Source organism: Euprymna scolopes, chromosome 13 (assembly GCF_053919585.1).
Source record: "Euprymna scolopes isolate OS-2025 chromosome 13, ASM5391958v1, whole genome shotgun sequence".
NCBI classification, from domain to species: domain Eukaryota; kingdom Metazoa; phylum Mollusca; class Cephalopoda; order Sepiida; family Sepiolidae; genus Euprymna; species Euprymna scolopes.
In genome coordinates, this window is record NC_136494.1 from 144683622 (window position 1) to 144698139 (window position 14518).

A 14518-nucleotide genomic window follows, 5' to 3' on the forward strand; every position below is an offset into this window, starting at 1 on the left:
ATCAATCTAACATTAATCAATCTAGCATTAATCAATCTAGCATTAATCAATCTAGCATTAATCAATCTAACATTAATCAATCTAACATTAATCAATCTAACATTAATCAATCTAACATTAATCAATCTAGCATTAATCAATCTAGCATTAATCAATCTAACATTAATCAATCTAACATTAATCAATCTAACATTAATCAATCTAACATTAATCAATCTAACATTAATCAATCTAACATTAATCAATCTAACATTAATCAATCTAGCATTAATCAATCTAACATTAATCAATCTAGCATTAATCAATCTAACATTAATCAATCTAACATTAATCAATCTAGCATTAATCAATCTAACATTAATCAATCTAACATTAATCAATCTAACATTAATCAATCTAACATTAATCAATCTAACATTAATCAATCTAACATTAATCAATCTAGCATTAGTCTACCATCTTGTTTGTGCTATTCTCAGAATCATTATGGATTTAGGCAAAAAAAAAAAAAAAAAAAAAGGCAAACCCTGCAGATATCTTAACGGTCATCTCTAATACATCTAAATCTATGCAGGTGGAACTAGGGCGGTAGGGCTTGATATATCAAAAGCCTTTGATAAGGTTTGGAATTAAGTTTTTTTTTGTTTAATTAATTTGTATGATATTATTGCACGAATATTTGATATAATAATTAATTTGTATGATATTATTGGATGAATATTTGATATAATGATTTATTTGTATGATATTATTGGATGAATATTTGATATAATAATTTATTTGTATGATATTATTGCATGAATATTTGATATAATGATTAATTTGTATGATATTATTGCATGAATATTTGATATAATAATTAATTTGTATGATATTATTGCATGAATATTTGATATAATAATTTATTTGTATGATATTATTGCATGAATATTTGATATAATAATTTATTTGTATGATATTATTGCATGAATATTTGATATAATAATTTATTTGTATGATATTATTGCATGAATATTTGATATAATAATTAATTTGTATGATATTATTGCATGAATATTTGATATAATAATTTATTTGTATGATATTATTGCATGAATATTTGATATAATAATTAATTTGTATGATATTATTGCATGAATATTTGATATAATAATTAATTTGTATGATATTATTGCATGAATATTTGATATAATAATTAATTTGTATGATATTATTGCATGAATATTTGATATAATAATTAATTTGTATGATATTATTGCATGAATATTTGATATAATAATTTATTTGTATGATATTATTGCATGAATATTTGATATAATAATTTATTTGTATGATATTATTGGATGAATATTTGATATAATAATTTATTTGTATGATATTATTGCATGAATATTTTATATAATAATTAATTTGTATGATATTATTGCATGAATATTTGATATAATAATTAATTTGTATGATATTATTGCATGAATATTTGATATAATAATTTATTTGTATGATATTATTGCATGAATATTTGATATAATAATTAATTTGTATGATATTATTGCATGAATATTTGATATAATAATTAATTTGTATGATATTATTGCATGAATATTTGATATAATAATTAATTTGTATGATATTATTGCATGAATATTTGATATAATAATTAATTTGTATGATATTATTGCATGAATATTTGATATAATAATTTATTTGTATGATATTATTGCATGAATATTTGATATAATAATTTATTTGTATGATATTATTGGATGAATATTTGATATAATAATTTATTTGTATGATATTATTGCATGAATATTTTATATAATAATTAATTTGTATGATATTATTGCATGAATATTTGATATAATAATTAATTTGTATGATATTATTGCATGAATATTTGATATAATAATTTATTTGTATGATATTATTGCATGAATATTTGATATAATAATTAATTTGTATGATATTATTGCATGAATATTTGATATAATGATTAATTTGTATGATATTATTGCATGAATATTTGATATAATAATTTATTTGTATGATATTATTGCATGAATATTTGATATAATAATTAATTTGTATGATATTATTGCATGAATATTTGATATAATAATTAATTTGTATGATATTATTGCATGAATATTTGATATAATAATTAATTTGTATGATATTATTGCATGAATATTTGATATAATAATTTATTTGTATGATATTATTGCATGAATATTTGATATAATAATTTATTTGTATGATATTATTGCATGAATATTTGATATAATAATTTATTTGTATGATATTATTGCATGAATATTTGATATAATAATTTATTTGTATGATATTATTGCATGAATATTTGATATAATAATTTATTTGTATGATATTATTGCATGAATATTTGATATAATGATTAATTTGTATGATATTATTGGATGAATATTTGATATAATAATTAATTTGTATGATATTATTGCATGAATATTTGATATAATAATTTATTTGTATGATATTATTGCATGAATATTTGATATAATAATTTATTTGTATGATATTATTGCATGAATATTTGATATAATAATTTATTTGTATGATATTATTGCATGAATATTTGATATAATAATTTATTTGTATGATATTATTGCATGAATATTTGATATAATAATTTATTTGTATGATATTATTGCATGAATATTTGATATAATAATTTATTTGTATGATATTATTGCATGAATATTTGATATAATAATTAATTTGTATGATATTATTGCATGAATATTTGATATAATAATTAATTTGTATGATATTATTGCATGAATATTTGATATAATAATTTATTTGTATGATATTATTGCATGAATATTTGATATAATAATTTATTTGTATGATATTATTGCATGAATATTTGATATAATAATTAATTTGTATGATATTATTGCATGAATATTTGATATAATAATTTATTTGTATGATATTATTGCATGAATATTTGATATAATAATTTATTTGTATGATATTATTGCATGAATATTTGATATAATAATTAATTTGTATGATATTATTGCATGAATATTTGATATAATAATTTATTTGTAATATATTATTGCATGAATATTTGATATAATAAACTTCATTCCAAAGAAAGCTCCACATTGTATTCGATGGCTGTAGATCAAAACAACCTGACATTAATGCCAGGGTTAGATTCTTGCACCTTTATTTCTGATCTTTACAAACGACTTCACTGATGCAATCACATCTGAGATGGGTATATTTGCCAGTGACACCACATTTTATTTTCTAATGTATGGATGGTTCAATCTTTAAATAATTGAATCTTTATCTCGACTCTTATATCAAACTTTTTGTTTTTTTGTTTTTTTACTTTTTTTTTACTTTCTATGGATTCAGAAACGGCTGGGCCGATTTTTATGAAATTTCTCATGAATGTACTTTATGTATCTGGTAGTGTTCTTGGATAGGTTTTGTATTAGGATGTCTTTAATAATGATAATTAAAAAATCTGATGAAAGAAGGAACAGCCTAAGATCACAAGTGGATTTGAGAAACTTTATTGTAACACAAGCAGAAAGGACCAGCATATAAAATCAATAGTGTTTTTTTTATATGACAGTGGTGTGTTCGAAATAGACGTTTCTGTTTAAAGCACAATTGAACCATGATACTTGACGTTTTTAAACTTAAGGCATTATCACAGCACAAGCAGAAAGGCCAGGCATATAAAATCAACAGTAGGTTCTTTGATATATTTTCATGTTCTTAATATTTTTTCTCGTATTTGCTTTCAGAACTTATTTTCTTGATTTTCTCAAAGAAGAAGACGTCACGCTGGAAGACATGGCAGAACTTGTTCTTGGAGTGAGTTTAGAAAATCATTTTTTGTTTGGCTTTTGTCTTTACATGGGAGTCACCACTTGCCAAGTTCTGAAAACCACTCGAGGATAAGAGTTAATGAGTGTCAGGAGGTTGGTGAGACAACAAGTAACAATAATGATCAGTTGTCATGGAAATTGAATGGAACTTGATTATTTAAGAGAACAATTCTCAAGAATTTGTTTACATGAGACTTGAAAATGACTGTGCTGTAGTCATCTGGACACAGTATATTCTGCAGAGAGTTCCAGGAAAGAAACTTTGTTCATGGAATTTGCATTTAGTTTCAGGCACGGATAGAGAGTAGAGGAAATTGTTGATAGTGGTTGTAGCTAGAGGAGTGTTATGTTTTGCAGAGTGGTTGGGAATAGATTGGAGCTCAGGCGAGCACTTGCCATGGAAATAATGATAGATAAGAAATAGACTGACAACATCTTTTCTGTGAGAAGTTGTAAGAAGGATGGAAAGGCATCGTTTACTTTTGATTTTGAAGCAGGTTTTGGATTTAATGCACTTTTTCTCTACAAACAAGAATTTTTGTCAAAAACACAAGTTTTTCTTGATACAATGTATGAAGATCTTTCAAAACGTTATTAACCCTTTATGATTTAAATTATGATGTAGATGATAAAAAAATATTGTTAAACTTAGTCAGTTGAAAAGGTAATGATACTATGATTGTCTTCAAACTGTAAAAATGTTTTTGATAGGGGGCTCTAACAGATTACCGAAGACTATATTCTCATTCTGCCACAAACTCCTATCCTTACATCATCAACGCTCTGATCCCCATCTGGCATCAATTGTGATGGATGGCTCTCGTCTGGGTGAGGCCCCGTGTTTTGACAAGCTTCTGGGTTTGACCTTTACTCCTGATCTTAAATGGAACACGTACATCAAGTCTGTTGCCAGGGTCGCTGGAAAGATGGTGGGATCCTTCTACCGCTCCAGAAGATATCTCACTACTGATGCAATTCCCTATCTATATAAAAGCCAAGTACATCGAAGGATGGAATACTGTTGCCATATCTGGACAAGAGCTTCTAAAAACAGCCAATCCTGCTTGACAGAGTACAAATTCGACTTCGTGGCTTAGTGGGAGATGCCCTTTTCTCTACCCTGCAACCTCTCTCCCACAGAAGAGACGTTGCAAGCCTATCCTTGTTTTATCGTTATTTCCATGGCAGGTGCTCGTCTGAACTCCAATCTCTGGTCCCCCCTCGCCAATCTTTCACGAAAAACACCCATCTAGCTGAATCCACTGTGAAAAATTTCCCCCACTCTTTATCTGTGCCTAAATCAAAACGTGGATTCCATGAACAGAGCTTCTTTCTTAGAACTGCATGCCTGTGGAACTCTGTTCTGTCTGCCTGCTTCCCTCCGGACTACAACTTGGATGTCTTCAAGTCCAATGTTAACAAATTCCTAATGAACCGCACTTCATCAAATCTCCACACTAACATAATGTACTTGCAATAACCCTTATCCCTGAGTGGCTTCCTGGCCTTGATAAGTGGTGATCACTGTGTAAAAAAAAAAAAAAAAAATTAAGGTCTACAGTCTCTTTCATCCGACGGTATAGCCTAATGAAGCAATCCTGAACTGTTGCCACCTCCACGCGAACTATGACATGGGGTTGGTATTTGCTAGGAGCCTGACCAGATAAATAGATAAAGATGGTGTACATGCTTGCAATAGAAAAAAAGTATCATTCACCAAAATTAACATATTTAAAAAAAAAAAAAAAAAAAAAATTATGTCTAAACAACAATCCCTGATCTCTCAACGCCATTTTTTTGCAAGACAAGGGAGATAATTAAAAAATAAATTAAATTTTTGAAAGATTCTTATAAAAATTCAAGTACTTCATTAATTTACGTGATTTTTGGTGTGTGATATTTTCTTTTCATTATGGGTATGTTCATTATATAGATTTTTCTTTATTTTAATTTCTTCATGGGGAAGAGGCTGCTGGACAAGTGCCAAAATGTTTTTTTTTTCTCCAAATTAAATCTGTGGACTCAACATTTTTTCAAAACTAAAAATTTTACAAAAGTTATAGAATTGTCAAACCTGATTGAGAGGAATTAAAAAATCGTGTGTTTTAGTCGATATTTTGTTATCAGAAACGGATTCAATAAGTTTAACATCAAATGATGAACCATTGAAATTTTTTTTTTCAAAATATTGATTACACAAGATGAAACCTGGGCCTATCACTATGACCAAATTTAAATCCACCATAATGCATCTAGGTTTTTTCTTAAACATATCAGCTATTTAAAAAAAAAATTATATTTAGATTTAATATTCAACTTGTATTTTTCTAAAATGATAATTTAGTAAAAAAATAAACATTATTTATAAAAAGAAAATGAAAATTAACAAACCTCTAAGTAATTTTGACAAATGGTTTTTGTCATTACAGGAATGGTAATTAATTCTGCAATAAAAGTATTGATCCATTTTTTTGTTGTTTGCAGGATGCTTTAGCTGCAGAGTTAAAAGCCATGAAAGTTGGTAAAGGTTACCTTGACATGATCCACAAGGTGAGCATTTTAAATTTTATTTCAAACTTTTTTTTAACTGCTGTTTTAAACTTCGGTCAAAAAAAAATGTCCTAGATACATAAATTTTATTTCAAACTTTTTTAACTGCTGTTTTAAATGTCAGTAAAAAAAAAAAGACACATAAATTTTATTTCAAACTTTTTAACTGCTGTTTTAAATGTCAGTCAAAAAAAAAAGACACATAAATTTTATTTCAAACTTTTTAACTGCTGTTTTAAACTTCAGTAAAAAAAAAAGACACATAAATTTTGAAACAAATGTAGAACTTATTTAGAATTACACGTATTTAAAAAAAAAAAAATATATATATATATATATATATATATTTATGCTGTACAAACTCATCTCAGAACAAAGATGTTATATTCCAAAAATCATGTAAATTGATCAAGCATTTTTTTTAACTAAGAAAATAAGAATTTTAGTGATTTTGATACAAAATGTATTCATTTTTAAGGCTTGATTTGATACTTCAAATTGAGTTGTCTCACCCGTATTTATGCTAGATCAAACAACATGGATGCCAAAATTCTTATGTCTTGCATCATGGTAAAGTTTCATTCTTTTTAGTTATAAACAGAGAGAAAGCAAAGTGGAAGTGATAGAAATATTATAAGAAGTAGAGTGAGGAAGAGGGGGTTAAAACAAATAGTGCAAGAGGGTGAGAGTAATAGACAGAAATTTAGTTTTAGCCTGATCATATATATATATATATAATGTGTGTGTATATATATATATATATATATATATATATATATATATATATATATATATATATATATAAAAGGCAAAATGTGTTTGTGTGTGTTTATATGTTTCGCAAAAATCTTCCCCACAGGTGACAGATTTTCATGAGATCAGTATCATTTTCAAGCTCGAACCTTCGGACGGCAAATATCAAAAATTATATATATATATATATATATATATATATATATACTTTTGTCATTTATTTCTTATATCGAGCTTGATAAATTAAAGGATTGGTATAAATAAAAGGTGAAATAACGCTCTGATCCCCATCTGGCATCAATTGAAATGGATGGCTCTCGTCTGGGAGAGGCTCCGTGTTTTGGCAAGCTTCTGGGTTTGACCTTTACTCCTGATCTTAAATGGAACACGTACATCAAGTCTGTTGCCAAGGTCGCTGGAAAGATGGTGGGATCCTTCTACCGCTCCAGAAGATATCTCACTACTGATGCAATTCTCTATCTATATAAAAGCCAAGTACGTCCAAGGATGGAATACTGCTGCCATATCTGGGAAGGAGCTGCTAAAAACAGCCAATCCTGCCTTGACAGAGTACAAATTCGACTTCGTGGCTTAGTGGGAGATGCCCTTTTCTCTACCCTGCAACCTCTCTCCCACAGAAGAGACGTTGCGATCCTATCCTTGTTTTATCGTTATTTCCATGGCAAGTGCTCGTCTGAACTCCAATCTCTGGTCTCCCCTCACCAATCTTTCACGAAAAACACCTGTCTAGCTGAATCCACTGTGACAAATTTCCCCCACTCTTTATCTGTGCCTAAATCAAAACGTGGATTCCATGAACAAAGCTTCTTTCTTAGAACTGCACGCCTGTGGAACTCTGTTCCGTCTGCTTGCTTCCCACCTGACTACAACTTGGATGTCTTCAAGTCCAATGTTAACAAATTCCTAATGAACCGCCCCCTTAAGTAAACACTTTCAAATCTCCACACTAACGTACTGTACTTGCAATAACCCTTATCCCTGAGTGGCTTCCGAGCCTTGATAAGTGGTGACCACCGTGTAAAAAAAAAAAAAAAAAAAAAAATTCCACATAAATCTATATAATCATAAAACTCAGAACAGTTTGAATGCTTGGGCATTTAAACCGTCCATCCGGTTTATGACTTTCAGTTTCAAAACATTTGTCTTCTTACCTATTTTATGGCTTAAGTTCTATATTAAAATCCACTGCTGCTATTTGAGCAAATACAAGGTCAATTATATTTTTTGATTTAACTTATTTTAACATGTTTTCCTCACAAATAAATCTTATTTAATCCTGTTGAGTCAAAAAAAGTGATTTACATATCTGTCTGTCTATCTATCTATAAAATTCAAATAGTGTTTTCCTTACAAATAAATCCTATTTAACCCTGTTGAGTTAAAAAAAAAAAAAAAAAAAACTAATTTAAATATACAATATTTGCTGATTTTAGTAGCCTTTACATGGATTCTGACAATTTATTTTTTTCAGGCCTTTCTTAAAAAATATTTACATAGGCATCACCACTTATCAAGGCCCAGGGGCCACTCGAGGATAAGGGTTAAAGAGTGTACAGTAGTCAATTAGACAATATAGTAATCGTCAGTAATGGAAATTCAGTAAATTTGTTAACTTAAGGGGAACGGCTTATCAAGAACTTGTTTACATTAGACTTGAAGACAGCCATATTGTAGTCAGCTGAAAAGCAGGAAAACGGAAGACAGTCCCACAGGCGTGCAGTTCTAAGAAAGAAGCTTTGTTCATGGAACCTACGTTTAGGTTTAGGCACAGATAAAGAGTGTGGGGGGGGAATTATTGATAGTGTTTACAGCTAGACGAGTGTTTTTGTGAAAGTTTGGCAAAGGAGACCATAGATTGAAGCTCAGTCGAGCACTTACCATGAAAATAACGATAAAGCAGAGACAAACTCGCTACATTTCTTCTGTGAGAAAGAGTTTGCAGAGAGGAAAAAATGATGCTACAAAGTCTATTTTGAACTCTATCAAGGCAGCATAAGTCCTTTCTAGCAGCTTCTGCCCAGATGTGGCAACAGTACTCCATCCTTGGATGAACTTGGCTCTTTAGATAGAGAATTGTATCAGCAGTGAGATATCTACTGGATCAATAGAAGGATCCCACCATTTTTCCAGCGGCCTTGGCAACGGATTTAATGTACGTGTTTCATTTCAGATCAGGAGTAATGATCAAGCCCAGAAGCTTGTTAAAACATGAGGCCTCCCCAAGATGAGAGCCATTCATTTCAATTGATACCAGATGAGGATCAGATCGTTGATGATACTAAGATAGAAGCTTAGTTTTAGATGCATTAAAAGTAACCAGCCACTTTTTTCCCCATTGTACCATGTGCTCAAGATCAGAGGAGAGAGAAATAATTTTAGGGAGGTAAAAAAATTGGTTTTTGTGGTGCTTTTAGTAGGACCTCATTAATTTTAATTAGTGCTTGCTGTAGTGCTCTGGAGGCTTCCTAACTTTTATTTTTTCACTTATCACTTAAAAAAATGTTTTCTCAAGACAATAAACAACAAGATAATCTCAAAATCATTATTTTATTTTGAACAGTTTTCATCTTACCTTTTAACGGCCAATAGGAAGACTAGTGTGTGTGTGTGTATATATATATATATATATATATATATATATAATTACTTAATTTACTCACCTAAATTAATATACGAAAGTATAGATTTATGTGTAAACTTTAAGTATTTACTTCAAAAGTGCTCAATAGGTAGGTAGAGCTAGTTAGTAAGTTATAAAATGTATATGGCGATTAAGCTACACTGAATATTCGGCGTTTCATCCACTCTAGGACTCTTCAGGCTTATGCGCATAAGCCTGAAGAGTCCTAGAGTGGATGAAATGCGGAATATTCAGTGTAGCTTAATCGCCATATACATTTTATAAATTACTATATATATATATATATATATATATTGCATGTTGTATCCAAGTGTATTCCTTTTTGATATATAAAAATATGTATAGATAATAAATCAATACAAAAAATATATAAATGTTTATATCTTTTCTGTATTTATTTCCTATTTGTTGATGTGTAGGAATACATAATTTTCAACTGCTGCTTCAGTCTTCACACTGAAGAAGAGTGAAGCATCGGCCAAAAATTATGTGCTTTTGAAAGAAGCATACATGTGCGTGTGTGTGTGTGTGTGTATCAGGTCATGTCATATGCTACTGGTACCATGTAACCCAGTACTACCTGCCTCATGGTCGGGTCACCGGCGACTAAACTGATTCCCCCCACCAGACTTGTTTAGTGAGGAGGGCGGCTAGTCTCCCTGAAGGATTAAAAACAAGACCTTCCAAAGGACGAATGAACTCTTTTTCTGGGTCAACGGCCAACTAGCACCGTGTATATTTGTGTGTGTGTGTGTGTGTATATGTGTATTGGGGTAGAGAGGGCTCCCGTAAGCCGTGGTGAAGGCAACCTTTCTAGGAGAAGCAAATCTCTGATTTAAAAAACCATAAAGCAGAAGACCAGTACCCGCATTAAGCTGGTCTGCAGTTTAATTTGTTGCTGGCTATCTTGCTCTTGCTTGTTGCTGGATCTCAACATTTTGAACCGAGAGAGAGACTTAGCTGTCGTACAAAGCTAAAACTCTGTAACATCATATTTGTATAGATACTCCCTCAGACATTTGGAATCATGGATTTTAAATGTCTGAGGGGGTGGCACTCGTCTGACAAGACGTTGCAATCATCATATATATATATATATATATATATATATATATATATATATACAAATTTGTCATATTCCGAATTATACTGGGTTAATATAATTCAGTAATCTTTACAAAATACTTTACAAAGGATGCGACAGAGGTAAAGTGTTCTCGCTTGTTTTCTTTTTCTCATAAAGGAAATGTTTCTTTTCCTTAATGTTTCATTGTTAGTGTTTTTATTTAATAAGTCTGAAGAAAGGCTGTTCTTGTGAAAATTTTCAAACGACATATTGTTTGAATTTGTCCGAATAGACTTGAAACAATTGTAACTAACCATGAAATACACTTTTTGTTGCTATCAACCCATTTCTTGAAGTCTTAGTTTTTGCTAAAACTACTATATATATATATATATATATATATATATATATATATATAGTAATTTATGAAAATATATGCATTTAGTAACTTACTACTTACGTGTTGAGCACTGTTGAAGTAATACTGAAAATCTATACATAAAATAGCATATAAACATTTTAAATACATGAAATAATAATATAAAGGGTGTGACATAAAAACGAACATTTTCAATTAAAATAAAGAATTACATTTTGTTCCACTTAAACAAAAGGCATTACTTCTGCTGTTATCTCATATATCTGCATAAATGTTATATCTACGGCAATGGAAGAATTATTTACATTTGAATAATGAATATTTCTACGGCAATGGAAGAATTATTTACATTTGAATAATGAATATTTCCCGGTCATAAAATATGTTTAAATATATTTTTATTCATGCAGATTCCATATTTGTTTACAGAGTTAATTCTCTTTTAAATATTATATTGCAATTAATACATACTAGACTACCAGTGACCCGTTGGGTCAGTATGTTATATTACCTATGGAATTAATGTATGAGCGTGACACTTGTGACGTAAAGAAAATAGTTTTTTGTGACATAACAGAAACATTTCTATGAAAGTATATTAAAATGAAAAAAGAATATAGATTTCTATGAGTAATTCTGTTTATAATAGTTTTTTTTTTTCCAAAATAAACATACAGCCATTGAATTATAAGTGGTTTGCCATACTTATAGGTAAATGTGCACTGAACAGATACCACAATACTTGAAGTTAAATTCAAATTTTGATATATCTTTTTTAATATAAATTGTTAGTTGAAAGTACAGAATAGTTAAAAAAAAAAAAAAAAAAAAAACTCTCCCCATGTTAAGAAAGGTTTTTTTTTAAATAGAAAATTAAAATAAAATGTAAATTTTTTTCATTTATTTTAAACAAACATTCATGACTCATGTTAATAATAAGGTCAATAAAACTAATTAAGACAATGTGGAAATGAATGATGTAAAAAAAAAACCGTACAATGCGTTTTATTGTCGCGTTGATTATTTATTTTAACGCAAATAAAAAAAACATATTTACTGGGGGTTATTTATTTATGTTGGTAGTGTAGAAGAAAATGTATGAATGTTTTTAAAGAAAGGTGTATTAAAAATGGAGAATAAATTTAAAAAAAAAAATCGCCGTTCTGCAAAAAAAGTAGCGATTTGTGTTTATTTGTTTTACACTGTTATGAGTTTATGTTTATGTACGCATGTGCAACCGGAAGTCGTTAACCGGATGTTGCATTACAACACCCGTTAAACGATCATTTGAGTTTTATGATTATATAGAAGATTAGTGATTTTATAAGTTTAAAATAAATGACTTAGGAACCATCAGCTAAAATGGAAACTAAACATTTAGCGCTCCAGGCACGTTTCCTATGAACGTAGCTATCAAAAGATAAGAAAGATTAAACGACTTGAAGAAATGAATTGAATTTGGGCATTCACAGAAAAAAAAGGAAAAATATGTCGGCAAGTTGAAATGAAACGTTTTGCATTTCAACTTGTCGATATATTTCTGTACGTGTTATTCATCCATCCAAACAAGGATGGTTTATACAGAATAAAATCATTGTTTTACTCGTTACTTGGTGTATGATTACTATTTCCTGTTAATTTGAGTTAATATTTTTTATTCTCTCTCTCTCTAAGTAAATAATAAAAATGGATACATAAAATATTTCTTATAACATTTTATCTAGGCATATGAAATTATATATATATATATATATATATATTCAAGCAAACATTATTAAATGCATGGAGACACTTTGCTTTATGATTCTTGTTTGTAATTTTTTTTATATCAAAATCGAAAATACTAATAAAGGTTTCATAGTTGTTACTGTCACAAGTGCTTTCGATTCGTCCACGAATCATCTTCAGTTGTTGAGGAAGTAAAAGTGCAAAGGAGCAGAAATGGAAATTAAAAAGTGAAAAGTAAAACATACCTTAAACCACGTTGGGTGTTGGTAAGTTAAAATATATAAAGTCGATGAGAAGTCGATTAACAATTTGAATATTAAAATCAGCAAGTTCGTGGTCACCATTGGCAAAGTCCGTCCCTTATGCACTACACAAGGCATTTTAACACATTGCTGCTTTTTCTTGATTGCAATATTATTTATAGTAGGGTGATAAGTTCTAATATATGTAATGCAATCTGAATATGAAAAAGTATGAAATAAATGTGTAAATCTATTTTTTTATATAAAAAAAAGTAATTGTTTTTCTTTCAGATTTTTAATTTATTTGATGCCAACAAAGATGAGAAAATTACCAAATCCGAAGTGGAAGGAATCTCAGAAAAGGTTTTTTTTTTTTAATGTTTTTTTTTGTTTGTTTTTTAGTCAAAAATAAATTTAATTTTTATTTTATAAATTTGGAATTAAACTTTTATTGTTTTGATTCTTTAATTTTTTTTTAAATCAGTTTTTGTTATTTTTTTAATCAGTTTTTGTTATTTTTTTAATCAGTTTTTGTTATTTTTTTAATCAGTTTTTGTTATTTTTTTAATCAGTTTTTGTTATTTTTTTAATCAGTTTTTGTTATTTTTTTAATCAGTTTTTGTTATTTTTTTAATCAGTTTTTGTTATTTTTTTAATCAGTTTTTGTTATTTTTTTAATCAGTTTTTGTTATTTTTTAATCAGTTTTTGTTATATTTTTATCAGTTTTTGTTATTTTTTTAATCAGTTTTTGTTATATTTTTATCAGTTTTTGTCTTGCAAGTTGGTGATTTATAGAAACCATATTTTGAAGAAGCTGACATCACTTGTATAACAATTTTTTGACATTATTTTTATAATCCCAAAATAATTATGTGTAATGAACAAAACAAAAAGTTAATTCATACAATACAAACGTCTTTTAGAAGAAAACTTGTTCATTTTTTGAATTGCCGCAAATAAAAATAAGCAGCTGATATGAATTTCAGCAAATATCAAATTAATTCAAGAAATTCCAGCCTCGAATTATTTGAACTATTGAATTATTCATTGCTTAGGATTGTCTGTAGCTGAGTTACAAAAAGGCATTTGTAAATTTTGGGGGAGGACTAAACGCAGATCCAAAACTAAGTGAAACTTAAAATGATTTCTTTTACATTGAATTTATACAAAAAAACTTCTGCTCCCCCTGATAAAAATTATTAAATCATTTTCTAAAAAAAAAAATGTTAAAATCGAAAATTTTA

General features: G+C 28.4%; 1 protein-coding gene across 1 annotated transcript in view; it reads left to right on the plus strand.

Moving 5' to 3' along the window:
• LOC145292214 (tRNA wybutosine-synthesizing protein 5-like) overlaps positions 1 to 14518 on the plus strand; it is an 86045-nt gene that overhangs the window by 63099 nt on the left and 8428 nt on the right. The window contains exons 7-9 of the mRNA XM_080138528.1: positions 3810 to 3879; positions 6378 to 6443; positions 13565 to 13636. Coding sequence (XP_079994654.1) covers positions 3810 to 3879; positions 6378 to 6443; positions 13565 to 13636 — 208 coding nt within the window. The remainder of the gene's footprint in view (positions 1 to 3809; positions 3880 to 6377; positions 6444 to 13564; positions 13637 to 14518) is intronic.